The sequence below is a fragment of the Podarcis gaigeae genome (genome assembly GCF_964106915.1).
Source record: "Podarcis gaigeae genome assembly, chromosome: 1".
In the NCBI taxonomy this organism is placed as follows: domain Eukaryota; kingdom Metazoa; phylum Chordata; class Lepidosauria; order Squamata; family Lacertidae; genus Podarcis; species Podarcis gaigeae.
In genome coordinates this window covers 124,289,315-124,316,497 of record NC_139678.1, presented here as the reverse complement: position 1 = coordinate 124,316,497, position 27,183 = coordinate 124,289,315, and the positions used below count along the sequence as shown (strand labels likewise).

At 45.3% G+C, this 27,183-nt stretch overlaps 2 protein-coding genes across 4 annotated transcripts in view; one reads left to right on the top strand and one right to left on the bottom strand.

Moving 5' to 3' along the window:
* GTF3C3 (general transcription factor IIIC subunit 3) overlaps positions 1-1,911 on the top strand; it is a 28,080-nt gene extending 26,169 nt beyond the window's left edge. The window contains exons 17-18 of the mRNA XM_083707971.1: positions 190-342; positions 612-1,911. Coding sequence (XP_083564097.1) covers positions 190-342; positions 612-734 — 276 coding nt within the window. The 3' untranslated portion in view covers positions 735-1,911. The remainder of the gene's footprint in view (positions 1-189; positions 343-611) is intronic.
* The window catches only part of CCDC150 (coiled-coil domain containing 150), a 51,508-nt gene continuing 26,176 nt past the window's right edge, over positions 1,852-27,183 (bottom strand). Inside the window, exons 14-28 of one of the 3 annotated variants that reach the window (XM_083706053.1) lie at positions 25,977-26,060; positions 22,783-22,890; positions 21,473-21,535; positions 16,373-16,501; positions 14,288-14,457; positions 13,155-13,245; positions 12,659-12,828; positions 11,848-11,974; positions 9,559-9,753; positions 6,461-6,529; positions 6,206-6,367; positions 5,146-5,232; positions 4,223-4,348; positions 3,325-3,463; positions 1,852-2,033 (exon numbers count right to left, since the gene is read on the bottom strand). In XM_083706053.1, the coding sequence (XP_083562179.1) occupies positions 3,359-3,463; positions 4,223-4,348; positions 5,146-5,232; positions 6,206-6,367; positions 6,461-6,529; positions 9,559-9,753; positions 11,848-11,974; positions 12,659-12,828; positions 13,155-13,245; positions 14,288-14,457; positions 16,373-16,501; positions 21,473-21,535; positions 22,783-22,890; positions 25,977-26,060 (1,686 nt within the window). In that variant the 3' untranslated portion in view covers positions 1,852-2,033; positions 3,325-3,358. Of the gene's footprint in view, positions 2,034-3,001; positions 3,464-4,222; positions 4,349-5,145; positions 5,233-6,205; positions 6,368-6,460; positions 6,530-9,558; positions 9,754-11,847; positions 11,975-12,658; positions 12,829-13,154; positions 13,246-14,287; positions 14,458-16,372; positions 16,502-21,472; positions 21,536-22,782; positions 22,891-25,976; positions 26,061-27,183 lie in introns of those variants that run through there. The other 2 variants (XM_083706052.1, XM_083706054.1) reach the window with 2 other exon arrangements.

The following is a 27,183-nucleotide window of genomic DNA, read 5'->3' as shown; positions in this document are numbered from 1 at the left end:
AAACATTTTGGAATTCAAAGACTTCTGGAATGGATTCTGTTCGACTTCCAAGGTACGACTGTATTCAAAGTGGGGGCAAGAAATCTTACTGGGGGCAAAGGCAGCTCTACATATGACTTACTGTTCCTTCTTCCTTAGAATTTCTGGTTTTCACATGAGACCTTTCTCCCTCTCCCACCTTGTACACAGGGCTTCTCGTTCCTCCAGCAATATCTGAGCCTCCGTGGTTCCTGCCAAGAATCTTTTTACAACTTAGGCCGTGGCCTTCATCAGCTGGGATTGGTACATTTGGCAATTCACTATTACCAGAAGGCACTGGAGCTTCCCCCTCTGGTCCTAGAGGTAATGTATGGAAATCTTAGCCCATTACAATTGAAACTTAGAATTGTTATTTGTAAATAACAAATAAACTAAATATTGATGTATGTAATTTTTATTTCTTAATTATATTTAGTGGTAGTATGGCTGTATTGTTTTTTGGAACATAAAATCATTCAATAAAAATAATTAAAAAACAAAACAAAACTGCTGGATTGTCATGTATGCAATATGTGACAAGTACCCCTTCTGTTGCGCTTGTTCAGGCAAGTTGTTTTTCTTCCCTCAACTAGGGAATAGAAGCAGACCAGACGGACTTGCGAAGGGATATTGCCTTCAATTTATCACTCATCTACCAGAGCAGTGGAAATATTAGAATGGCTCGGAAAATGCTGTACACGTACGGAATTGTGTGAGGTGAAGGCCGGCATCAAAAACTAATTGAATAAAATCAGATGGATTACTTTCCTTGCTTTTGAGGAACCTGGTAATAGGCTGCTGCCTTTCATGGATCAGAGGCTTTGTGACACCGGGCAAACCTATGCTTAAAGATTTCTCCGGATTGGCTGAACGTGAAGCAGGCAAGTAGATGGTGCAAGTTTTCGCAAAGAGGATCCTTGCTACGGATTGAGCAGATCTGAGGCGTGACACTGACCCCAACCTGACAGGTGTGCTGGAACGTGCAGTGTTTTTTAACATACACATTGTGAACTGAGTAAGTCGCATATCTTAATAGCCAAGCATATGGAATTTGGGACATTTTGCTCAGGATGTACAATTGGGAGAGAGCACGAGTAAACGAAATGTGCTAGATAACTTACCAGCAAAAAGGCCTCTACCTCTTCAGTGGAAGAAGATCAGCTGCCTTCTTTCAAGGATATTTAACATACATTAGTCCTCTTTGTCGGGAATACCCCATAATCAACGAACCTAGCGAAACCTTTGGATCCTTTTTCTGTGTGCGTGTTTGTCCAACGGTTCATTACTAAGATGATTCTGAAGTTACTGTATTGTTTGTCTGCACCCATGTGAACTTGTCTGTGAAGTCTAACCATTTTCTTGCTTTTCTGAAACTGGAGACACAGAGATAGCTTGAACTAAAGCGATAACCTGCTCACCTTGAGGTAAGACCCATTGCGACTTGTTTCGGAGCAGACATATACGGGATTGTGCTGTAAGGTTCTAACTCTACCAGTCCGTGCTTGAGTGCCAGTATAGTGCAAAGTAGTGTTGGTCTACTTACCCTTCAGAAAAACAATCAACAAGGCAGCCCTGTGTATAGAAGTTTTTAATATTTGATGTCTTAATGTGTTTCAGTTTGTTGGAAACTGCCCAGAGTGGCTGTGGCAACCCAGTCAGATGGGTGGCATATAAATATTTTTATTATTATTAAGGGTATCTACAACCACTCCTATGCACAGGACTGCAGTCTTAAACTATCCCGTCACAAGCTCTTATTCCCTCTACCCTGTCCTTTGCATATATATATTGCTCTTATAAACGAGTTATTGGCTGCTTGACGCTGATTTTAAAAAAAATTGTGGTTCCAGAAAGGAGTTAAGGCTTGTTTGATTAAATTTATACATTACTATATTTCCAACTGTCATTACTTCTCGTATACGCAACATGTCGTCCTACAGGTGAGCTCACCTCATTTTCATGTATTACAGCTTAAAGAGGAAGAAGAGGTTGTTCAACAGGGAGAGAAACACAGACTGTTGTAGAAAACAAGAAGTATGCTTTAATTTTTAAATACACACACGCCCCTCCTCCCTACACACACACACATCAGATTTATATATTACACGGTAGTGGTCAAAAACAAGAGGAAAGATACCAGAAGTACAGTACATTCTTGCCCATGATTTAGGGTGGCTCTGAGGCCAGTTCTGCTTGGTACCTAAGCTTCCTTTTGGAGGCCCAAGCAACTGTTCCTAGCTCTGTGAATTTGTCACCTGCCCCTTCCACTTTAACGATTCTAGACTAGAGTAATCACTGTTCGCATAATATTTCATCACCAATGATATACTGGATTGTTTTGTGCCTTTGGGTTTGCCTTACCTAATAGTTAATGAGCAGAGCAAGGCACCCACAACCTCGTGATACTCAGGGAAGAGGATAAGGTTCAGTACATAGCAGGAATAGCCAACATAGTGCTGTTCAGATGTTTTGGGTTACAGCTCCCATTATTCCTGCCCTGTCGTCCATGCTGCCTGAGGCTGATGTGGGTTCGAGCCCACCATCCTGACGACATCATATTTGCTCCCCCTGCAAGATATAGCTGCGGACTGTTACTGTCTGAGTAGTAATGTTAGAAGGAAAACATTTTCAGCAAGCACCGCACTTTTACAGCAGGAGAAGTTGTACTTGCTCAAAGCTACCCTTCAACATACAAGTCCTATCCCATGGAACATGGCAAGCTGATGAAGGGAGACATAGACATTTCAGAAACCAGCATTGGTGCGTTTAAATAACCTACGACACTGCCCCGTTTTAGGATTCAGCTCTATTTTTCCAAAAGTCCCCAAGGCCTTTACCTACAGAGAAGCCTATCCTGTAGCAGTTACACCCTCTGGGCTGCTTGTGCATGTATTTGGCACAAGCTTGCCCCTCACTGTGTGTAGACATGTAATTGCAGGGATTTAAAGACCCCAGGGGGAAGCATTTAGCAGGGCGGGGGGGCTGTAGAAACAGTTTTTTTAATAAAACAGTTTGAAAGTTCCCCAGAGGCGTTATAAGAATCAGAAAGCTGAACCCAAAGATTTAGAGGATTCCTAGCTGCCAGTCAAGTTTGTGTGTGCATATATATATATATATATACATACACTCTTTAAAAAGGACTTTTTCTTCATTCCTATAGAGCACAGCTAGTTCACACAGGAGCTCTTCCTCTGCTAGCTTCAGGAAGTAGATGGATGCTCACATAATAGGTCCAGCCTTAGGCTCTGCCTAGGTATAGCATCACCGGCAGCCTGAGAAGTGGTGTTCACAGGTACAGGATTATACCTTGCAGCCTGGAACCTCCTGGCAAAGCAGCCCTTCACTTGTTCAGCTCACTTAGATATTTCCTCTTGATGAACTGCAGGTGGTTCTTGGTCTCCCAGCGCTTCAGGCATGCCTGAGACGGAAGCTTGGTCGGCCTTTCCTGTTGACACATAGGATGCTTAGTCCGAGCAGCAAGTAACTCACAGAACATGCAAGAGAAAATATTGATGTAAGACGAACAGATCAGCCTTTTGGATTGATAGGGCCAGGTCGTAACTCTTGGCTACGCCTAAAACACATATGAACCTCTAAGATCCACTAATCTAGTAAGCGGATGCCTTCATCTATCAGAGGAAAGCCAGTCCAGCAATAAATATCTGGAACAGCCAGATAATCTGTTAAGTTCAGAACAGAGGTGAGTTTTCAGTGAGGGGCTGTCTCTCATGGAGGATGGAGGCTGAAGGGTTTGAGGAAGAAAGCTGATAAAAGCTTCAACATCTACAATCCTTTGCATTTGTTATGATTATTCTTCCAATTAAGGTACCAACTTCCTTCCTCTTGGAAGCCTCTATGCCTCTGGAAGGCACATGAAATGAAGGACATTGGCAGCCCACCTTAAGAAAGCTTCACCTGTTGGATTTCTTCCCCCAGACAGCTAGTAAAATGAGCCATGAGTAAAAAAAGGGCGCTCTCTCATGAATTCCTCACACTGCCATTTTAAAAACGAACAAATCTTGAGGTCTCTTGGCACAAGCATAAAGATTGATTGCAACCATCTTTCATAGCACATAAAACTGAATTTTTACAGGCACTCCCAGTGTACTACTGCTCTCAGCAGCAGCACAAACAAGGGAAGAAACCATTAGCGAGCCTATGCCATGACACCCTTTTTGTCTGCAGAAGGTGTTCCCTTACTGACCTCTTTCTCATGCTCCTCACAGAAGTATTCTCCAAGGTTCTTCTGCCTGTTTTTCACCAGTTCACGCTGCAGACTATCGAACTTAGACTTGAACCAGTGGTGAGCTTCCTCAAGATTAGCAGTTATCTGCAGCAGGGAAGGCATTCAAACTCAGTTACATTCCAACCTCATGGTCCAGGGATCCTTTGAAACAAATCACCTTGTCAAAAGGTTTCTACATCTTTGAATGTCTTTCTGTAAAGACATCAGGTTAATTCATCATGAGGTGCCTTCCTTGTTCCCAGTCATCAGTACAAGTCTGATAAGGATCAGACATATATCGTACTCCCCAAAACAGGTTCGGATCCCGTTTTGTATTATTGTTATATAAAGCAAAATAAATGCTTATCATCTCTTAAGGACCCCTCTTACTGTACCTACCGAGCTCAGCCTCTTAAATATCTTGCTTGCAACTTAATTAACAAAACAATAATATCATTTATGAAAGCAAGACCATTAAATAGGTTTTGTGAAAACCAGAGTGCACATTTGTGTAACATTACAATGTTAGCATGCAAATGCGTAACTAATATTTTGTGATGTTAAGGTTAGGCAGGACTGGGTAAAGTGAATATAGTTGTATGTAGAGTAGCCTAGAATACGAGAAATTGTGCACCCATCCTTTGCACAGTAAGGACTTAACAGCAGTGCTGTAATCTGAGGCACAGCTCTTGGGAATGTGTCACCTCCAGCTGATTTGCAACAAAATTCATACAAGTGTGTGTATATTTCATGTGAATTCCCCCTCGCATGCTCAGAAGTCTCCACAGCTATCATACTGAACTCTCTTTTTCTTTGATACGGTTACACCTCGCTGCTCAGCTGCGATACTGTCGTGTTATACTGACACGGCAATCCCTCTCCCTCTCTGCTTTGATACTTACATGTTCTGACTCTTTGCTGGCTTCTTTCAATTTCTGTTCAGTCTCCTCTTTGCATTTCTTCAAGTGCCTGACTGTGTCTTCCAAAGCCTTGAATGTTACGGAAAAGTCAGAATGAAATCATTTGCCATTCTTCTGCAGAGCAATTTGCTCTTAGGTCTAGATGCCCCACCCCCAACCTGGAAAACAGAAGCTCACTGGCCTGAGCAGCTGCTGCCATGGAGACAAATACCAAAGTGTGCTCAGCACCCACAAAGCGACTTCTGACATAAGGAGGAGGTGGTGTTGCTGCGGGCTCACGCCCCCAACAATCGCGCAGGGCTGGCTGCAGCACCGCGCGATCAGGGGAATCCTCGGGCCGCGTCAGCACCAGAGCCAGCCAATCAGCTGGCTCCGGGGGCGTGGCCTGGGTCATTAAAGGCTGGGGGGGCCCTGGGATCTCCCCTTTTCGTCCCAGCTGCAGATTCGGTTTCCCACCCACCCACCCACCCTTTAGGTTTTCCTTCTGACCTTGCTTTGGACTTCGGTTGGTCGCCGTTAAGGGACCTGGTAGGATTTTTTTCCACTTGGCGAATTAGCACTGGCCATTGGGTTTTTTTCTCGTAGCAAATCGTCACAACATCTCTTGGTTATGGCAGTTAGGCATTGGTAGGGGTATTATTATGTAGATGGGGCGGGGGGAGGGAGGAGCGCCATCACCTCCCCCAAATATTTAAGGGTAATCCGGTAAAGGATTCCGGGGGGCGTTGCCTCATCCGAAACCTATGGCGGCCAGGGCCTAAAAGCACACCCCCTAGCGGTGACCCCTGGGGGAGTTCCTAGTGATGTGCATCCCAGGGCCCCCCCCCCATTTCCAGTTTTCATGCTAACAGGCTGAAGCCGGATAGTCTGATAGGACCAGTGCCTAAGCCAATACCGCTCTTACCTGTAACCAATAAACTTGTGGCCAATTTTTGCCCATTAACCTTAATCAATGGTGTCCCGTGTCTTTATTTATTCCAATTGGGGGGAGGCGGGAATCGCCATGCAACCCTTTAGTTGGGAGGCGCCGTGGCGCCATTACCTGACACTCTTCCTGAATCCGCTGCCTTTGCTTCTGTTCTGCGACCAGCTGGTTCTCAAGGTTTCTGTTTTCCGTTTCCATCGCTTGCTGATTTCTGGCTAGCTGCTGCATCTCGCCTTGCAGGGTTGTTAACTCAGCGACAAATTCTTTGATCCTAAGGGACTATGGCATGAAAAGATATCAGATCCCGTGACCCCATGCACGCGTTTCAATCTGGTCTCCAGTCCCAGCTGCTGCACAGAAAAGAGATTCTACCTGCTCGTGGTTTTTCTTCTGGTACTGCTGCTTCATCTCTTCCATTTGCCTCAGTTCCGTTTCAATCTCCTGGAAATAAATCACAAAAGTGAATAGAGGAATGTCCCAAGAAAATGCCTTGCTTCCATGACAGAATACAGTTATTAAGCGGCGCCTGCCTCTCTCCTGAAGTTTTGTTCTAATGCAATTCAACAACAGGAAGTACAGTGGTACCTCGGGTTACAGATGCTTCAGGTTACAGCCTCCACTAACCCAGAAATAGTACCTTAGGTTAAGAACTTTGCTTCTGGATGAGAACAGAAATCGCACGGCGGCAGCAGGAGGCCCCATTAGCTAAAGTGGTGCTTCAGTTTAAGAAGAGTTTCAGGTTAAGAACCGACCTCCAGAACGAATTACCATATTTTTCGCACCATAGGACGCACCGGACAATAGGACGCACCTCGTTTTAGAGGGGGGAGAACAAGGGGAAAAAATTCTTCCGCTCTCTGACCAGCGCCCCTTCAGCGAAGTGGCAGGAAGCTCTGCGCAGAGAGTGGGAGAATTTTCCCTCTCTTGTTTTCCCGCTCTAAAACAAGGTGCCATTTAAGGTGCGTTCAGGCAGCTACCTTGGAAGCCTGGAGAGCTAGAGGGGTCAGTGCGCACCGACCCCTCTCGCTGTCCAGGCTTCAGGTTCCTTTCGACCTGCTCTTTGGGGCTGGCGGGGGGAAGCCCACCACCAGCCCCAAAGAGCAGGTCTGGGGGCAGCGGAAAGGCGCAGCGGAGAGGCTGCTGCCATAGTCCCGCGTCACTTCTCCAGCCGGGAGAGGGTCGCGGGGCTATGGTGTCTTCGCTCCATAGGACGCACACACATTTCCCCTTCATTTTTGAAGGGGAAAAAGTGCGTCCTACAGAGCGAAAAATACGGTAAGTTCTTAACCCAAGGTACCACTGTATAGTTAAATCTCACTGGATTGTGCCCACAAATAGTAAGCCCAGGAGGGAGAGGCTATAGCACTGCCCTCCAAAATAAAGCAATGTTGCACAGCTGTCGTCTTGCTTCCCCTTGGGCTTAAAAAGTGGGACAGGGCGTTGAGCAGCAAAAAGGGCTATGAGGCAAAGGCAGATCATGGGGACAGTCAACTAAAGGCCCAGGAATTTTAAGCGCTAGCACTGACGGCCCTAAGCAAATTCCTTGTTGCACCTAGGGCTGGGCAATATCTGGTTTTCAGCTTCGTGATATATCACCAGCTAAACATTGCGATATACAGTGGTACCTCAGGTTAAGTACCGTATTTTTCGCTCTATAACACGCACTCGACCATAACACGCACGTAGTTTTTAGAGGAGGAAAATCCGTAGGCGTGCAACCCGTAGGCATTCCCTCCATAACACACACAGACATTTCCCCTTACTTTTTAGTAGGAAAAAAGTGAGTGTTATGGTGCAAAAAATACGGTACTTAATTCGTTCTGGGGGTCTGTACTTAACCTGAAACTGTTCTTAACCTGAAGCACCACTTTAGCTAATGGGGCCTCCTGCTGCCGCTGCACCGCTAGAACACAATTTCTGTTCTCATCCTGAAGCAAAGTTCTTAACCTGAAGCACTATTTCTGGGTTAGCGGAGTCTGTAACCTGAAGCGTATGTAACCTGAGGTACCACTGTACCGATATATCACAACATCTGAAATAAGGATGGAACTATGTAGAGGCATTGGCTGACTTCACAGTTTTTCCCACATCGCGATTTTTGCAAAACACACACATACATCTTGATTCGAAATACATTGCCAGGTCAAAAATTATGAAATCAGTATCAGGATATGGACTTCAAACGGGTTTGGGGCGATATATCAATACGGCACCCATCCCTAGATGCAACTTATCCTTAAATTTTCCTACTCCCTCAAAATCATTTGACAAGTGGTACCTGGTGAGAAAAGCAGGTAACAATGGTCTGCAGTAATGAGAGTAATGATGATCCATGTTTTATTACAGTGGTACCATCGTTTACAACAGTAATCCGTTCCAGAGGTCAGTTTAAACCAAAACAGGTTGTAACCCAAGGCGCGCTTTCGCCAATGGGGCCTCCCAAAAAAATAATAATTGTCATCTAAAAAAAGGTTGCAAACCGTGACACACACTTCCGGGCTTGACGTGTTTGTCATCCAAAACGTATGCAAACCAAGGTACCACTGTACTTAATACTTTTAATGCAGCAATTTCTAAAAATCCAGCCACAATTGCCTATCAAGCCTGCTTCTATGGATGTGGAGCACACACCTTTTGCCTGTTTCCAAAGAGCATATATAAATGAAAAAGCCAAATTCCTACCTCCCCGGCACTGATCCAATAGAAGACACTGACTTACCAGCTTTTATCTGTGCTGAAAATGCAAAGGAAACTTAAGAGATTACGTATCAGTGCAAATTTAGCACTGTGTAGCGCAAACTGCGGGAGGCTGTGGAAGACAGGGGTGCCTGGCGTGCTCTGGCCCATGGGGTCACAAAGAGTCGGACACGACTAGACGACTAAACAACAACAAGCACTAATCTACTTTAGCAGGAGCCAGTTGGTTTGCAGTTGCAATGGAAACTTGGCTAAACACATTCTCCTCCCGGAACACAGTGAACAGGTCCCTTTGAAGTCTCCGTTTCAATTATCTATCCGGTATCAGTTTGATATTGAGGAGTGGAGAGGGCAACTTTCAAAATGGTAGATTGCAGGCTGTGTTAAAATCATTTGCCTCGGTCCTGTATACCTGAAGGAGCGTCTCCACCCCCATCGTTCAGCCTGGACACTGAGATCCAGCTCCGAGGGCCTTCTAGCAGTTCCCTCATTGCGAGAAATGAGGTTACAGGGAACCAGGCAGAGGGCCTTCTAGGTAGTGGCACCCACCCTGTGGAACACCCTCCCATCTGATGTCAAGGAAATAAGCAGCTATCCTATCTTTAAAATACATCTGAAGGCAGCCCTGTTCAGGGAAGTTTTTAATATTTAACGCTGTACTGATTTTAACACTTGATTGGGAGCCGCCCAGAGTGGCTGGGGAAACTCAGCCAGATGGGCGTATAAATTATTTTTTGCATGAAACACACCCACACCCTCGCACACCGGCTCACCTTTATCCTTCCTGCATTTTGCGCATTGTTAGTCCTGGCATTGAAGTACTGCGTGATTAACGCTTTCTGTCTCTTCAGCTTCTCCTTCTGACTGGCCAGCGCTGCCTCCTGCTCGGCAACCTTTGCCCGCAGTTCCCTGTTAAGGCGTGACATTTCTCCAGATTTAGTGCAGGCCTCCTCCAGGGCTTTCTTCAGCTACAGGGCACCAAGAAAGGGCAAGTTCATGCTCACTTCAAGAAGAAGAAAAAAGGGGGCTCAACACTCACTTCTAAACGACGGTTCTGCTCCCATCACCCCAAGAGCTTTCCAGGTCTTGGTTTCCTATCCTGAAGGCCATTTGTCCAGGGCTTGTTGGTGGAAAGGGGGAATATTTTCAGCCCAGGGGCCACATGAGTAGGGCCAGAAGCAAACATGGGTGTGGCCAGAGGAGGCGGGACTTGGGTGAAGAGGTGTTGCCCAGGTAGAGTCACCAGACCAGGTGGGCAGGGCTTGGACAGCCATGTTTGATACATGGGCCTCAGGTTCCTCACCCCTGCTCTAGGGCTATTATTATTTCTTGAGAGTAAGAAAAGTCCCTGGTTAAAACTCCGGGTAAACTGGATCAGGGTTTCCCAAACTTGGGTCTCCAGCTGTTTTTGGACTCCCATCATTCCTAGCTAGCAGGACCAGTGGTCAGGGATGATGGGAATTGTAGTCCAAAACCATCTGGAGACCCAAGTTTGGGGAACCCTGAGCTAGATGGACAAAAAATCTGACCTAGTCTCAAAGCTGCTATCAATGTTCTCGTGATTTTAGCCAGCTGCAGCCTCATGAAAATTCACAGGGGTGTATATATCCATGGTGCCAAAAGATATTGAAAAGTCTGCCATTTGAACCTTGGTTGACACCTCTCTGAATGAAAATGCCACCCCAGGGAAAGAACACACATTTTATCTTCCTCTATAAAGGTAAAGGTAGGCCTGAATGTTAGGTCCAGTTGCGAACGACTCTGGAGTTGTGGCGCTCATCTCGCTCTATAGGCCGAGGGAGCCAGCATTTGTCCACAGACAGCTTCCAGGTCATGTGGCCAGCATGATTAAGCCGTTTCTGGCGAACCAGAGCAGCACACGGAAACACCGTTTGCCTGTTGCGGGGATTCGAACCGCTGACCTTCTGATCGGCAAGTCCTAGGCTCTGTGGTTTAACCCACAGCGCCACCCGCGTCCCATCTTCCTCTATACACCCCCACAAAACCTAGAAAATAAAATAACTGGCTGTTAAGTCGGGGGGGGGGGGGCATTGCTTCTAATCATAGCCCTCTTTGCTTCCCTTAGGAGCAGTTTCCATCCAAACGTTTTGCTCATGGTTGTTTAAGCAGTGGGTTGCTTTACAAACTATGAATTAACCATGAGCTGTCTCACAAAAATTCCAACGAACAATAGCTTACTTCTCCAACTTTGTTTTGTTTTCCACCTGTTCTTTTATCACGTCTTAAGAGGCAATGCTGGGTTCTCACAATTCCCAGCCACAGTTCAAACAAGCCATGGTTAGTAAGCCAACAGCAAACCGTGGCTTCGAATTATTATTTTGTTGACAGTAAACAAACCAGTTATGTGTGAATACTGCCCAGCAGCCAGTTTAACAAATGCTCAGCCACAGCTTAAGAAACAACAATTAGCATTATGTGCAAGCTAGGGTTAAAGGACGTTAGCAAAAGAGGAAAAGAAAATCAGAGCCATGGCACTTATGCTGAAATTAACTTATTATAGTAATATTGGACTCAGCTAAGCACATTTATTTATTGAGAGTTGGAAACTCATATATATGGGAAAATATTCAGTTTCTGGATAGGATAAAAGCTTTTCATTTCTTTAATATAAAGAAAATGCATTCTATTTCCTTCCTGGTATGTTTGTATTTTGTAAAAAATAAAGGGAGAATGAAAGGAAGAACAATTCTAGGAGAATTAGAAAGAGAACACACAAAGAAAACCATCAACTTGGGTAAGAAGGTGGAAAGAAGAGTGAAGGGAGAGGTACAACATATCGAGAGAGTATCAAAAGTTGAATGTGAGGGTGGGGAGAATGATCTATGATTTAAAGCTGGCTTGGTTGGAAGCCATTAACCAGAGTTTTCCAGGTTCATACGTAACAGGAAGCAATGGCTAAGTGCTGAATCCTGGCTTGTTCAGTTACTTGCCCAAAGGGAGTCCGTGCATATCCTGGCTTATGAAGCCAGGACTTTCACCTTAGCATTTACGTGCAACCGTGACCACCGAGAAAAACTCAAAACTCTTCCACCTCCTCACACCTCAGCCGATTCCTTTTGAGCAGCCTTCTTGGTTACTTCCCGTTCAGTCTGAAACTGTTTCTTCAGAGTCTCAAGGCGATCTGCATACAACTTTACTTCCAACTTGGTTTCCTCAATTAACTGGTCCCTTTAGCAAGGCAGAGGGAAATAGATTAACAGGAGGTCGCTCGCTCTTTCAGGAAAGTAAAGTCTGAAAACATGCAGCACTGATGCTTCCCAAATATAATAACAATAACAATAACAATAATATTTTTTTATTTATACCCTACCCTTCCCGGTTCAAAAACTGGGCTCAGGGCAGCTAACAACAAATTTAAAACACTTAATTATAAAAGCAGCATAAAATACAGTATAAAAACATGAATAACAATAAAAATCAAAAATCAATTAGATAATCCCCAGGGCTAGTTGGCTGAATTGCTCCTACTTGGGCTAGCGAGGAGGCCAGGGGAGAATTAGCTGTGGGGTCTCAGAGCGGGTGATCTTCATAAAAGGGGAGGGGGAGGGAAGAGAAGGGAAGGGAAATAAAAGATCAGGCTGAATTCAAATTAAAAGCCAGGCGGAATAGCTCTGTCTTACAGGCCGACGGAAGGAGGTTAAATCCTTTTTCTTCCCTTTGCAATTCATTCTCCATCGAGACTGGGTTCCTCAGACAAATTTCAAAGCTGCAGACCCCCTCTGCACATTTAGGGCCCTGCCTTGCCAAGTTGATGGCTCAGCAGGTAACAAGTTTCTACTGCCTTAAAAGTCAGATCCGGACTTCAGCTGTTCAGACTAGAAAGGCAAAATCTCCTGCCTAGCTAAGTCTTACCTGCATTCCATTAGTTCCTGACACTCGGCTTCTTTGCTTTCCAGTTCATCTCGAATAAGCATAAGCTTGCTTTGCAGAGCACTATTGGTCTGTAGAGTTTGCTCTAAATTTTGGGCAAGTTTCTTGTTGTCTGCTTTAGAGGCCTCCAGAATTTTACAAAGAGTTTCCATCTTTTAGGAGGAGAAAAAGCACAGGGTAGAAATGATTCTCTTTATGAAACATACAAACAACAATTTTATTCAGATGATTAAACAACTTATGCAGCTGTCGCTATGACTCTTAATCTGGGAATGGCTTCATGGATGGGAAAAAACCCAGTAAAATGAACAGTCAGTTGTCAAATATACATTATGCTCAAACTAATTACACCAATTATTTACGGACAAATGAACTTTGTTCCTAGTATGCAGGATGCAATCCTTCCAGACAGGCCATCCACGCTGAATTTATTGCTGGTTTTAGTCTATTATAGCCACTGGAAGATGCTGATTTTTACCTTAAAGCTGTGTTGAGATTGCAAGGTCATTTTGCTGTGGCATTCCTCCAGCTCTGCCTCTAGCATCAGAATTCTTTGCTGGCTTTGGGTCCTGCAAAAGGAAGCAAAGAGACGATGCAAGAGAGAACAAACAAAGGCAAAGGGCGACAGGGAAGCTTCCTCCATGTTTTCTTCCATCAAAAAAGAGCCTCAACTATGATTGAATTAATTCCACTCTGCTCTTGAGGCATACACAGTTGAAAGCCTCCTTGAATATTCCCAGACAATGGTTTGGTTTGCACATAATGCTAAGCCGTGGTTTGCTTAGCAAACCACATTTTAACCACGAGTTGCCCCACAGACGATCCAACCATAGCTTGTTTCTTCAAAGTTTGAATTGTTTTTCCAGCTGCTGCTTCCTTGTGCCTTTGTAGTTTGCCAAGCTTCCGAGGTGGGGAGACACACCAAAGGCTAGGACTAACGCCGTAACACCAAGCCGTGGTTAAAGCAAACCAGGGTTCATACGTCAGCAACACACCAAGGCATCAGACTGTGGTTTCATGGTGCTGAACAAACATGTTAGGCTGCTGGGCAGGGTTCACACACAGCACTAGGTTATGGTTTAATAAACTGTCATTTAGATAAGCAATGGCTTGTACTGTTTTGCTTTCAAAGCAAATACTTCTCATTTTACATAAAGCATCCAAATTAATTACTCCTGAATTTTCCAATGGCATCAGTACAAACAGCATTCAAGTTCCACCTTTTCCTTTTCCCTTTTCTTTTCTTCAAACGTATTGAGAGACCCCTTCCAGGTCCCTTGTCTTTCTTCCATTCATTTTCAGCCTAGTCAATGGTTATCATCATTCCCTCATTTGATCTTGATCTATCTGAAGCTAAGTACCTCTCTCACAATTTCTACCCACTCTGCAGCCAGTTTCTTATTTTTAAATGGAGACCATAAATCACACAGTGTTTCGGGGAAGACCATTCATAAAAAAGCAGATAGTTTGAAATGATTCCCCCCAAAATGATTCCTTATATTATTGTCTGCAATTCTCATCTCCCCCCTTATATTATCCAACTCAGGGGGTTTTTTTTTAAGTTCCCACTAAATGTGTTTGAATGCCATACAAAGTAGGCAGCCAAGTTACCTGTCCTTCTTCAGCTCCGCCACCTCAGAATCCTTCCGTCCCAGCTCAGTCTGAATCTTCTCCAGAGCCACCTGCATTTTGTTATGAGAGCCCAACACATTCTCCAACATAGCTGTCACTTTGGCATTGTCTTCCTTCGACTCTTCCAGCTTGCGTCGCAGATTAGTCATCTGAAGTACGAAAGGGGAATGCGAAAGAAAGAGCAGGGGGTCTCAATCACGATTACTTGGGATGGTATTGGGTCACAAGCGACAGCAGAGGGCCTACTTTGCTTGCTGAAGGTCCCAGGTTCCGTTCCTGACATTTCTACTTCAAGGATATATCAGGTATCCTTGGCAAGACCTTTGAAACACTGGATGGCAAGACAAAGGCCAAACCCTGCCAGACAAAAATAGGGTAGGCAAGATGGACCAGTGGTTTGATTCTGTATAAATGCAGCTTTGTGGGCTCAGCAAACGACACCTTTACAGTCGTGCCTTGGATCCCAAACGCCTTGCGAGTCAAACGTTTCGGCTCCTGAACGCCGCAAACCTGGAAGTAAGTGTTCCAGTTTATGAATGTTCTTTGGAACCCAAACGTCTGACGTGGCTTCTGATTGGCTGCAGGAGCTTCCTGCAGCCAATCGGAAGCCGCAATTTGAAAATCAAACATTTCAGAAGTCGAACGGACTTCCAGAACGGATTTCATTCGACTTCTGAGGGACCACTGTACTTTGGGCTCTGAGAACGTCACCTCAATCTCCTTCACCCCTGATAATAAGCATTTATAAAATGCCTTTCCTGAAAATTGAACTGTAGTGCAGAGCCAAAATCAATGGGAATGAGATTGGCAGCTGTGTGCTGTTTGTCAATGTTTGCATGGGTAAACATACAAATTGGTCAGATTTTCTCTTCCTTCCCCCTGTTTTATATAGAGATGTTTAATTTTTTAAAACTGGATTAGACTTATATCCCATTCTTCCTTCAAAAAGCTCCACCAAGCTCGCACAAAGTTTGCCAAAGTATTCTCTCATCCAGACACCAAAAAGGAGACCTACTTGGCTTTAACAACATTGACAGCACCGCTTCCCCTCAAATTATTGTTTGTGCTCCCGATTTTGTACCTTGGTACCTCACAGACCAATATGAAAAACAAAAATCAGGCCTCAATGGCCGAATCATTTCATTCATTCATTCCAGAGATTTCTATCCTGCCTTTCAAGACATACGTTTTCTCAAGGCAGCTCACAACAAATATAAAACAATTTTCAAACAGCAAACATCAGTATCTAAACTATTAAAAACATTTTTTTCCTAAATAGCAAGCATCAATATCTAAACTACAGTAGTACCTCAGGTTACAAACACTTCGGGTTACAGACTCTGCTAACCCAAAAGTAGTACATCGGGTTAAGAACTTTACCTCAGGATGAGAACAGAAATTGTGCACCAGCGGCACAGTGGCGGTGAGAAGCCCCATTAGCTAAAGGGGTACCTCAGGTTAAGAACGGTTTCAGGATAAGAACAGACCTCCGGAACGAATTAAGTTCGTAACCAGAAGTAAAAGGTAAAGGTAAAGGTACCCCTGCCCGTACGGGCCAGTCTTGACAGACTCTGGGGTTGTGTGCCCATCTCACTTAAGAGGCCAGGGGCCAGCGCTGTCCGGAGACACTTCCGGGTCACGTGGCCAGAAGTACCACTGTATTAAAAACTAACACAACAGCATCAATGAGATCAGCAAACCAATACAAGGAATGACAGAATGATTTAAAATTTAAAAATGATTTAAAACAAAGAGGATCGTTAATTGAAAATCCATCCATCTTCTCTCTAAACTGGCCCTGAGTATGATTGTATCCTCTTACACCATGTTGTTTTTTTACTTCTTAGATGGGGCCAACTCTAATAATGATTCCAATCTCTAATAATGATTCTTACTCAGAAATAAGACAAGGTTTCTATTTGGGGAATTAACACTTGAAAGGCATCTGTATCTCAGGATGGGAGTGACAGGTGATGCGGAGGAGAAATTTCAAAACACACATTGTGGTAGGTTTGCTGCAACGAAGTCCGGCCAAAGCTAAAGCACCCAAAGAACATTTGCTACCTTGTGTTTTTCTCTCTCTTCAGTTGCACTTATTTGCCCTTTGAGCTTCTGGTTCTCTCTCAGCGCTTCATCACGGGTTTTGACGGTCACAGAAAAATCGTCCTCTCTGCAGACAAGGGCAGACTGTGTCTTTTACAAAAAACAGAGGGGGAAGGAAGGAGAAATGTGCTTCTGAGTGCCAAGAACTGGTTCAAAGAATACAGGAAAGATTTTCAGAGCATTTGGGCCTCCTTGTCTTTTCAGCCCTGTAGATAAAAGTACAAGACAAATGGCCTGACCAGGCCCGTTAAAAGCACTGATAGGGCTGCCATACAACCAGTAGTTTCTGAAAAGCGGCACTTCATCCTGGATCTTAGACAAGTCAATCAAAGAATCGCGTGCCCTGGTTTTTACTTTTTGAAATATGGTGACCCTAAACACTGACCAGCCCATTCTCCTACCTGTGCGCCACGTCGTTGTAAGGGCTTTGACGAGCTATTTGCTCAGAGGTTTTCCAGTAAAAAGGTAAATGTAAAGGACCCTGGACTGTTAAGTCCAGTCAAAGGCGACTATGGGGTTGCAGCACTCATCTCGCTTTCAGGCTGAGGGAGCCAGCGTTTGTCCAGAGAGCTTTCCGGATCATGTGGCCAGCATGACAAAACCTCTTCTGGCACAACAGGACACCATAACGGAAAGCAGAGCGCACGAAAACACCATTTACCTTACCGCTGCAGTGGTACCTATTTATCTCCTTGCACTGGCATGCTTTCGAACTGCTAGGTTGGCACGAGCTGGGACAGACCAATGGGAGCTCACCCCGTTGCGGGGATTCGAACCACCGACCTTCTGATCGGCAAGCCGAAGAGGCTTGGTGGTTTAGACCACAGTGCCACCCACGTCACAATTTTCCAGGACCTCCATTTCCCCAGTTCATATTAGATCTAAGGCGCACACAGTACATGGAACATCTTTTAACATACTGCCAGGTTTCTCAATTTGGATCGGACCTGGTTTGGGGAGATGGGGGGAACTCATCCATTGAAACACAGTATTTCGGAAGTAACAATAGGATAGGTACACCGCTTCCCAAACCACTGGGGACACACTGAACGCAGAGTATACGGGAATTATGTATACGGCCTCAGTTATTAGGTTCGGTTACATTTTATGCCTCTTAGACATTTTGTACATTTATGCATTTTATACATTTAGGGACGCAGGTGGCACTGTGGGTTAAACCACAGAGCCTAGGACTTGCCGATCAGAAGGTCGGCGGTTCTAATCCCTGCGACGGGGTGAGCTCCCGTTACTCAGTCCTGCCCCTGCTCACCTAGCAGTTCAAAAGCACGTCAAAGTGCAAGTAGATAAATAGGTACCACTCTGGCGGGAAGGTAAACGGCGTTTTCGTGCGCTGCTCTGGTTCGGCAGAAGCGGCTTAGTCATGCTGGCCACATGACCCGGAAGCTGTACGCCGGCTCCCTCGGCCAATAAAGAGAGACGAGCGCCGCAACCCTAGAGTCGGCCACGACTGGACCTAATGGTCAGGGGTCCATTTACCTTTTATGCAAACCTCTCCATCTTCACCATTTTCAGGCTTGGCACTCACCCTCTGAAGATCTGTCCCCTCACTGGTTATATCCCACTCAGTTTCTAAGTCGATGGTATCTTTTTTAGGGTCCACCTTTTCTTTCATGGCCTTTATAGCCTTGAAGAGAACCCTTGGAGAAGCAGGGGGACAATCCCCACACTCAGAGGCAGCCTCCCTTCCGGGCAGATCTATCATGAAACGAACTCTGCGCTCAGGGGAGCACACAGTAGAAGGTCGCCCACGAAGTCCCTTGGTCTCACAGGCCAGGCATGATCTAAAACGCTCATTGGATTTCTGCGGCCAGCAATTCTCAGATGACTTTCTTTTTTGGAGAGGCATTTTTACTATAGCACTAGCTGCCCAAGCAGGGGAAACCAAGCAACTGGAGAAGGCGACGCGAGACGAAAACAGATGCCCCTAACGTCTAGCAACTTAATGGTTGGCAAGGGCTCCATTTGCAAATCCTGCCTCTCAGCCCAACGACGAGTCAATTTATAAGAGTTATTGCGTCACTGAGGGAGTCTAAAGGAAGCCATTTTAAACCTGTGCTTCTTGGTGGCTGTTTGAAGTTTAAATGCTCAACAACCCCTCCTATCCAAAGATAAATCAACATGTGTTCTCTCTGAAGTCACCAAGACATCACCCTGCTCTGTTTGTGATGTCACGAGGCCTAACCTCTGAGCTCAAAGTGTGACCCAAGCAGAGTAGAACAGCCCACCAATCCGGTTTCTTCCATTTAAATTAGGGGGAGGAGTTGCACAGACCGGTAAGTAGACCATAGCTGTCAATTTTTCCCTTTTCTTGTGAGGAATCCTATTCAGAATAAGGGAATTTCCCGTTAAAAAAAGTGAAGAGTTGACAGCTATGAAGTAGACCTGAATTCCATTCCTGATTCTGTGTTTTTAAAACTACCTCTACACCTAATATCTTTTTTGTTGTATGCTTGGTTTAGACTCCTTGAGAGCACAGATACTCCTCTCCTGATCTTGTATCAACACCACTCACCTGATTACTTAGGAATTAACAACAATGGCGTACCTTACAATTTTCCTGGGTTGTATTAACCAAGTCCTGTGTGGGGCAGACTCACTGAAATTAATGAACCTAAGTTAGTTGTGCTCATTAGCTTCAATAGGTTTATTGTGAGTAGGACTAGCTTTTAAAATCACCCTCTGTAATTGTTACACATGGACAAGGTGTGTTTGAGTGATTAATCTCACACTGTGTTTCTTCTTAAAATTTAACGTAAAGGTAAAGGGACCCCTGACCATTAGGCCCAGTCGTGGCCGACTCTGCAGTTGCGGCGCTCATATCGCTTTATTGGCTGAGGGAGCCGGCATACAGCTTCTGGGTCATGTGGCCAGCACGACTAAGCTGCTTCTGGCGAACCAGAGCAGCGCACGGAAACACCATTTACCTTCCTGCCGGAGTGGTACCTATTTATCTACTTGCACTTTGACGTGCTTTCAACCTGCTAGGTTGGCAGGAGCAGGGACCGAGCAACGGGAGCTCAACCCATAGCAGGGATTCGAACCGCCAACCTTCTGATTGGCAAGTCCTAGGCTCTGTGGTTTAACCCACAGCGCCACCCCCGTCCCAAAAATTTAACATAGGCACATACATATTAACAGAACATAAGCCGAAATGTCTCTACTTTCAGATATTGAGGTTTTCAAAATGGGGGGGGGGGGAGGAGAGGGTGCCAGGGACCTACCACTGTCTATTTAAATATTGTGCATGGACTGAAGATTGTGCACACATATTGCCTTCATCCTGAGCAGCACACAGGAACTAAATGTGGGACAGCCTGCCTGGGAGTCAATTTTGTCAAATCTGCTAATCAAATGTTTTCTTTCCACTTGCTTCCCTTCAAGCCAGCACCAACCCTGAGATAATGATGATGATGACGACGACTACAATTTATGATCCACCACTTCGCCCTAGGACGCAACATTGCACAATGTTTAAAAGCAGTTTTGAGAAACTTAAAATTACAAAAATAATGTGGGTCCCACAAATATGCATCTGAAGTGTTGGGGGGATAACTGTGTACACTTGAAAACATGGGCAGCATTCAGATAAATTCAACAGTGTAAATAAGTTTTGATGGCAGAAACAATGGAATACTGAATGGTTTAGTTTATGTAAAATATGCAGGGATTTATTACTATGCAAAATGAACCATGGAAAGAGAAGAAGGGAAGTTATTGATATTTTAAGGTTTCCTAAATGAATATTCTAAATTGTAAAACAGAAAATTTAATAAAAAATATTTTCTACACACACACACACACACAGCCTAGGGCTTGCCGATCAGAAGGTCGGCGGTTCAAATCCCGGCGACAGGGTGAGCTCCCGTTGTTCGGTCCCTGCTCTTGCCAACCTAGCAGTTCAAAAGCACGTCAAAATGCAAGTAGATAAATAGGTACCGCTCCGGTGGGAAGGTAAACAGCATTTCTGTAAGCTACTCTGGTTCGCCAGAAGTGGCTTAGTCATGCTGGCCACATGACCCGGAAGCTATACGCCGGCTCCCTCGGCCAATAAAGCGAGATGAGCGCTGCAATCCCAGAGTCGGTCATGACTGGACCTAATGGTCAGGGGTCCCTTTACCTTTACACACACACACACACACACACACACACACACCTAAAGTGGGAAACAGCTTCTGGGCAGGAGGTTGTGTGTGTGTCAGAACAAGCTAACCACCCCCCTCCCTTTGGCGCCACAGCCATCCTGGAGACAGTAGCGCCTCGCATTCAAGCGCTCTAGTCCTCATGACAACTCTGGCAATGCCCAAGCAGGCCCAAGCCTTCCCTATGGCTTTGGGAGCTATAGAAAGCGATGAACCCTCAAAGCCATCTCTTTGGCCCAGAGACAACTGTGCAGGAAGAGAGTGGACTTGGAGGAAGGACAAGGTGGAAAGCCTTGTCTTCCTGGGCCGAATTTCTCCCCTTCCCCCTGCAAAAATTCTTCACTTACTAGCCGTACCGAGAAATCATACAGTGGTGACTCACAAGACGAAAAGAATCCGTTCCGCGAGTCTCTTCGTCTTGCAGTTTTTTTGTCTTGCGAAGCAAGCCCATTAGCGGCTTAGCGCTGTTAGCGGCTTAGCGGATCAGCTGTTAAGCGGCTTAGCTTAGCGGCTTGGGAAAAAGGGGGGAGGGGAGGAAAAAAACCCTGCAGGAACTCGCAAGACATTTTCGTCTTGCGAAGCAAGCACATAGGAAATTCGTTTTGCGAAGCACCTCCAAAACGGAAAAGCCTTTCTTCTAGCGGGTTTTCTGTCTTGCGAGGCATTCGTCTTGTGGGGCACCACTGTATATTCAGGTGAGGCTGAATATAAAGTCCCAGCACAGGTAATGCATTTCAAAAGCAGGCAGGCAGGCCTTACAACGCCAGAACAATGATCTGAACAGCCACCGTTTATTCTTATTCTGTATATTTGTCAGAAAGAATAGAGTCCTTTGCTGTGGACCCTTTGCTGTCCAAAACATGAGGGTGTTAACTGAAAGGCATTGCCATTGTTCCAGTACCTGTTTTAGCTTTGCTTCCATCCTCTGCGTGTTGATCCTAATGGAGGCAAGTTCGGCATTCATCTGAAAAGTGAGGCGATAAAAAGCTGAAACGAGGCTCTTCAAAGACAGCTCGTTTCCACCAGCAATTTCTCCTGAGCTCTCTGCGTTCCATGCATCCATTAACGTCCATGGAATCTGGACACTGGCACAGAATTTAGTTTTTTTGAAAAACCGAATTACAGTGGTAACTTGGGTTACATAAGCTTCAGGTTACATACGCTTCAGGTTACAGACTCCGCTAACCCAGAAATAGTACCTCGGGTTAAGAACTTTGCTTCAGGATGAGAACAGAAATCATGCTCTGGCGGCGCAGTGGCAGCAGGAGGCCCCAAAAGCTAAAGTGGTGCTTCAGGTTAAGAACAGTTTCAGGTTAAGAACGGACCTCCGGAACGAATTAAGTACTTAAACCCAGGTACCACTGTATTCTAGGGACGCGGGTGGTGCTGTGGGTTAAACGACAGAACCTAGGACTTGCCGATCAGAAGGTCGTCGGTTCAAATCCCCGTGACGGGGTGAGCTCCTGTTGCTCGGTCCCAGCTCCTGCTAACCTAGCAGTTCGAAGGCATGTCAAAGTGCAAGTAGATAAATCTGGCGGGAAGGTAAACGGGGTTTCCGTGCGCTGCTCTGGTTCGCCAGAAGCGGATTAGTCATGCTGGCCACATGACCTGGAAGCTATACGCCGGCTCCCTCAGCCAATAAAGCGAGATGAGCACGGCAACCCCAGAGTCGGCCACGACTGGACCTAATGGTCAGGGGTCCCTTTACCTTTTACCTTTACCACTGTATTGTTTTCCAATCCTAATGTTAGTGCAGAGTAGCTGCAAAACAGGATAACAATACCTGACCAATGCTCAGAAAGCTTGATTAAGACTTCTAGCACTCTGCTTCCAAATGCCAGGAAAGCCAAAATATTGCTGTTTCATTAATGCAGATAATATGTAAATATGCACCAAGCATAATGGACAGTATTCTACTATCAGTGCAAGGATTTCCATGAGCACAGTGGGACTCCCCACCCCTTCTCCTGAGTGCATCCTGCACCCTTCCCAAATCTGCTCTAAATTATTGGGGGGACCCCTAGGACAGATTTTGGGGGCACACAGGGGGAGGAGGAGGAGAGTGGGAAGCTCTGTTGCGCAAGCAGAAATCTTTGCGCCGACTTTCTGAGTACAGAATCTAATTATGTCATGGCACAAAGAGGAATTTCCCCAGCTTGTCCTTCAGCCCAGAAGACTGGCAACCCACATGTCAATATAACTGGATGGTACCTGGTTACACTTTGTCTCCAAGGCGGTGTTCAGCTTGCGAAGCCGGCTGTTTTCCGAGCGTGTGTCCTGGAGGGACTGCGCCTTTTCTTCCAGCTGCTTCACTCTGGTCTATGATAAACGAAAGACGACACATGTTCCAGAGCCTTCTAAAATACGCGCCTGCGATCTGGAAACAGCAATGGCGTTTGCCAAACTCAGAGGAAAAAGGGTTCCAATAAAGGCACAATCCAGGTGGTATTTAAATAAAACCCACACCGGCCGCTTACAGCTACTTTTCTGCCAGTTTGTGCAGGTGCCTTGTTTTCAACTGAGAAAAGCTCATTTATGAATGCTGTCCTAAAGATACTTACATGAAAGCTAAGACCCATTTAAATGAATGAGACATATTTCCAAGTGAATGGGGTCTGACGCGATACTTGGCAGCTCCCTGTGACCCTGAAAATGTATGCTTCCTAGCTGGTCATTTATTTCTGTCTCCACCCTCGTCTTCCTGTCTAAATAGTCATAAAGACTCCAAAATGCAAGGCATTGTTTAAATCAGGCATAGGCAAACTCTGGCCCTCCAGATGTTTTGGAACTACAACTCCCATCATCCCTAGCTAACAGTGGTCAGGGATGATGGGAATTGTAGTCTCAAAACATCTGGAGGTCTGGAGTTTGCCTACGCCTGGTTTAAATTAAGACTCTTCCCCTTCCTTCTGCCTCTGTAAAGCCCTACCTGTTAATTTCTGATGCTGGGAGATGGGCAGCATGTGTGTGTGTGGGGGGGAATGTATATTATATATTTATACACACAAAAAACACCCCTAGGGGTTTCATTTTCACCCCCTGCATGCCACACCAGTGAGGCCGAGTTGTTGATTCCTGGGGCCAGATGTCAGACAGCAATGTTCAAGGCCATGTTAAGGAGGAATGTGTGTATGTTGTTTGGGAGGAAGCAAGATCTGTTTTTCTCCGGCAAAGTGTTACTCAAGAGGTATCAGAAGGAAAAGTTTGAAGACTTACGAATGACTATTATAGATAGATGGAAGAGGATTTACTCTACCCTCGACTATTTTGAGGACAGGCTATAACAATGCATAAAGGCATAGCAGAAATTGGTAACTGAACAGGTGATGTGTAGGGAATGTATTTTGAAATGATAGTTGAAAAAAGTTGTTTTTTTTTTTGGAAGCAGCAAAGGAAGGAGGAAAATAGAGGGGACACCTGGGGTGGGAGGGAAGCCCAACTTTCAAATTTGTATTGAATTTGTATTGATTTGGTGTCAATTTGTTAAAAATTATGGAACGTCAATAAAAATAACTGGCAAAAGGGGGGGGGGAATCTGGTTGCTTTGTTGTTTATAGGCACACTTGGAACTGAAAAAGAAAAAAAGAAGATAGCGGAAGCCCAGTGCAGTCTGACTGGAGCCAAAATCAAATTTCAGGCTCCCCTTGAAAGCTTGAGGGGTGCCTTGGGGGCAAGGTTCCCACTGATCCATCTCCAGATGCTATGTTAAACAAGTATCAAAAACCACATCAGAAGGACCAGTTGCTCCGTTTCTTACCATAGAAGCACCACCTGAGTTGGATTTTGCCGAAAAGTAGTTTACATGGTACTCCTGTAATGCTTTGAAGCAGCGCTGAGGAGCCTCCAGGTGCTGTTTAACACCCCATCAACCCCAGCTGGCATGGCTAATGGGCAGAGATGATGGGAGTTGTAGTCCACCACCACTGAGAGCCACAGACTCCCCCGCCCCCCATTTAAAGGGTCCCTGCGCACACTGCTTTCAAAATAACAAGCTCAAATGCATACAGCATGATGGAGCCTTCTTTCCTTTTCCTTTCTTAAAAAATAATAATTTTATCTCGTAACAATACAAAGCTACCTCAGAGGTACGATCTGCCATTTTGCTTGGATGAAGAGCCTTTTTAATGATGCACACATGCACTTGCGAGTTCCCTCTCTGCAAATTATTGCTGTTTCGGTTTTAATTATTTACTTGTTCGTATCCTGTATTTCATTCTGTGAACCGCCCTGAGATCTTATGAAGAAGGGCAACATATAAATTTAAATAATAATAATAATAATAATAATAAATCATACTAAACAGTGCCATTTTTCTAGAAAAAGAGGTGCCGGAACTCAACCTGAACGCCTCCCTTGTTCTCTTAGAATGGCAATGGCGCTCCTTAATTCCTTAAGGAATACATCAAAATTTATGTGGAAAAAGTAGAATTTTTGACAGATATTGAGTGAATACAGAAAATGATTAGAGTGAAAGGAGAGTAAGGTCAAGATAGAAGAAGAGATTAAAGAAAAATAAAATAGCGTAACAAGAACGGCTGGAAGTCAAGTCGCTTGGTGGGTGTCCGTGTGGGGTAGGTGTGTAGGTAGGTTAATATGTACAGTATAGGTAGGTATTATATAGAGTAATGTAGGTATGTTTTATGTTATCAAAATAAGGTAGTGTGTTGTGCATGTGCATTGTGTAAATGTGTATGTATGTGTTTTATATCTTAATAAAATAAAAAAACAGAATGGCAATGGCACCCACCTGAGAGGTGACGGAACTGAATTCCGGTGAGTTCCGGCTGAAAAAAAGCCCTGATAAAGTACAAAAGCCTGAGAACTAAAACAAAACAGCCAATTGGCCCTCAGCAATAAAACCACAGTTGGCCCCAGGATTTTGCTGCTCTTCTGCATAGTCATCACTCAGCTGCCTTTCAAAGAGACAAAAGGATGGCTGCATGATCAGCACTACTACAACTTGGGCTGTGTTAACACCAAAAGACTAAAGCTCTATTATTCTGATGCATTCTGCTCTTGAGTCCTTTTAAGCTGGGTGGGAGCAGGGCTGAGATAGTTGTTCATCCCCACCTAGGAAATAGCAGCACTGAAAAGAGCAAAGGTCTATCAGCAGGGAAGAACTGAGAGCCAGTGTGGTGTAGTGATTAAGAGCGGTGGACTTGTAATCTGGTGAACCGGGTTCGCTTCCCTGCTCCTCCACATGCAGCTGCTGGGTGACCTTGGGCCAGTCACACTTCTCTGAAGTCTCTCAGCCCCACTCACCTCACAGAGTGTTTGTTGTGAGGGAGGAAGGAAAAGGAGAATGTTGGCTGCTTTGAGACTCCTTCGGGTAGTGATAAGGCAGATTATCAAATCCAAACTCTTCTTCTCTTCAGAGAAGGCGAACAGCCAGTGGCTGGCCTTACCTGAAGTTTCCCTTTCTCATAAGCCAGTTTATTTTTGGTGTCCGTCAGCTCTTCCAGAACTTGCTTTACTTGCTGTTGGGCATGCTGGGGGAAGACAAAAGCAGAGGTCATTCTCATTCACTCACAAACACACACACACTCAACAAGCATCTTAGTTTGAGGAGGTGCTTCTGGCGAGCTGCAATGGAGGACGGCTGAATTCCATCACCGCCGTACGTTCCAGAATCAGAGGCTGAGATGGGAGTATCGTATTTTTCGCTCTATAGGACGCACTATTTCCCCTTCAAAAATTAAGCGGGAATGTGTGTGCGTCCTATGGAGTGAATGCAGGCTCCTTGGCTTCAGCGATAGCAACGCAAAGCCTCCAAAGTGCAGAGGGAGCGCTCCTTCCACACTCCTTGGCTTTGCGTTATGTTTGCTGAAGCCTGGTGTGCACCGACCCCTCTCGCTCTCCAGCCTTCAGGGATAGCCACCTGAAGCCTCTGGAGCGCAGTGGGACCTCGCACTGCGCTCCAAAGGCTTCGGGTTCCTTTTGCTGAAGCCGGGAGATCAAGACTCTCCTGGCTTCAGTAGAGAGGGAGAGCTGCGCAGCGCCCCTTCAGTGAAGCAGGAGGAGAAATGGAAGGGGCTCCGTTTCTCCTGCCGCTTCGCTGAAGGGGCGCTGAGCAGAGAGGGGGATAATTTTTTTTTCTTGTTCTCCCCCTCTAAAACAAGGTGCGTCCTATGGAGCGAAAAATACGGTAATCAGCCTCCCTACACTCCCTAGGCTGGGGAGTGGCAGCTCATCTGCAGATCACCCAACACCTAGCCCCAAATTCAGAAGGAAGGAGGGGCTGGGGGGCGCTGGGACGTTTCTTCGCAACTCTCCAAAGTCGCCTCCATTTAGCAGCAAGCTTCCAATTCTTAAGATGAAAAATTGGACTTAGGTTTTGGACATGATCTGAGCGAAGGGGGAGAAACTACTCTGCTAATTAATTCAGCCACTGAGGTGCTAAAAAGGATTTGAACGGAAAAAGGATTAACATCTACGTAGACTTGGTATGTTGGAATTGTAAGGGGGGTGGGTGAGAGAGACTCCTTTGTTATTATATTTCGTTTTGCTATGTTATATGGCAAAATCCTCCTCTGAAAGAACCAACTGCCCGATTATTTATAGCAAGCGAGACTGGAGAGGTGGTGTATTTGGTGATATAATATGACTCTAATA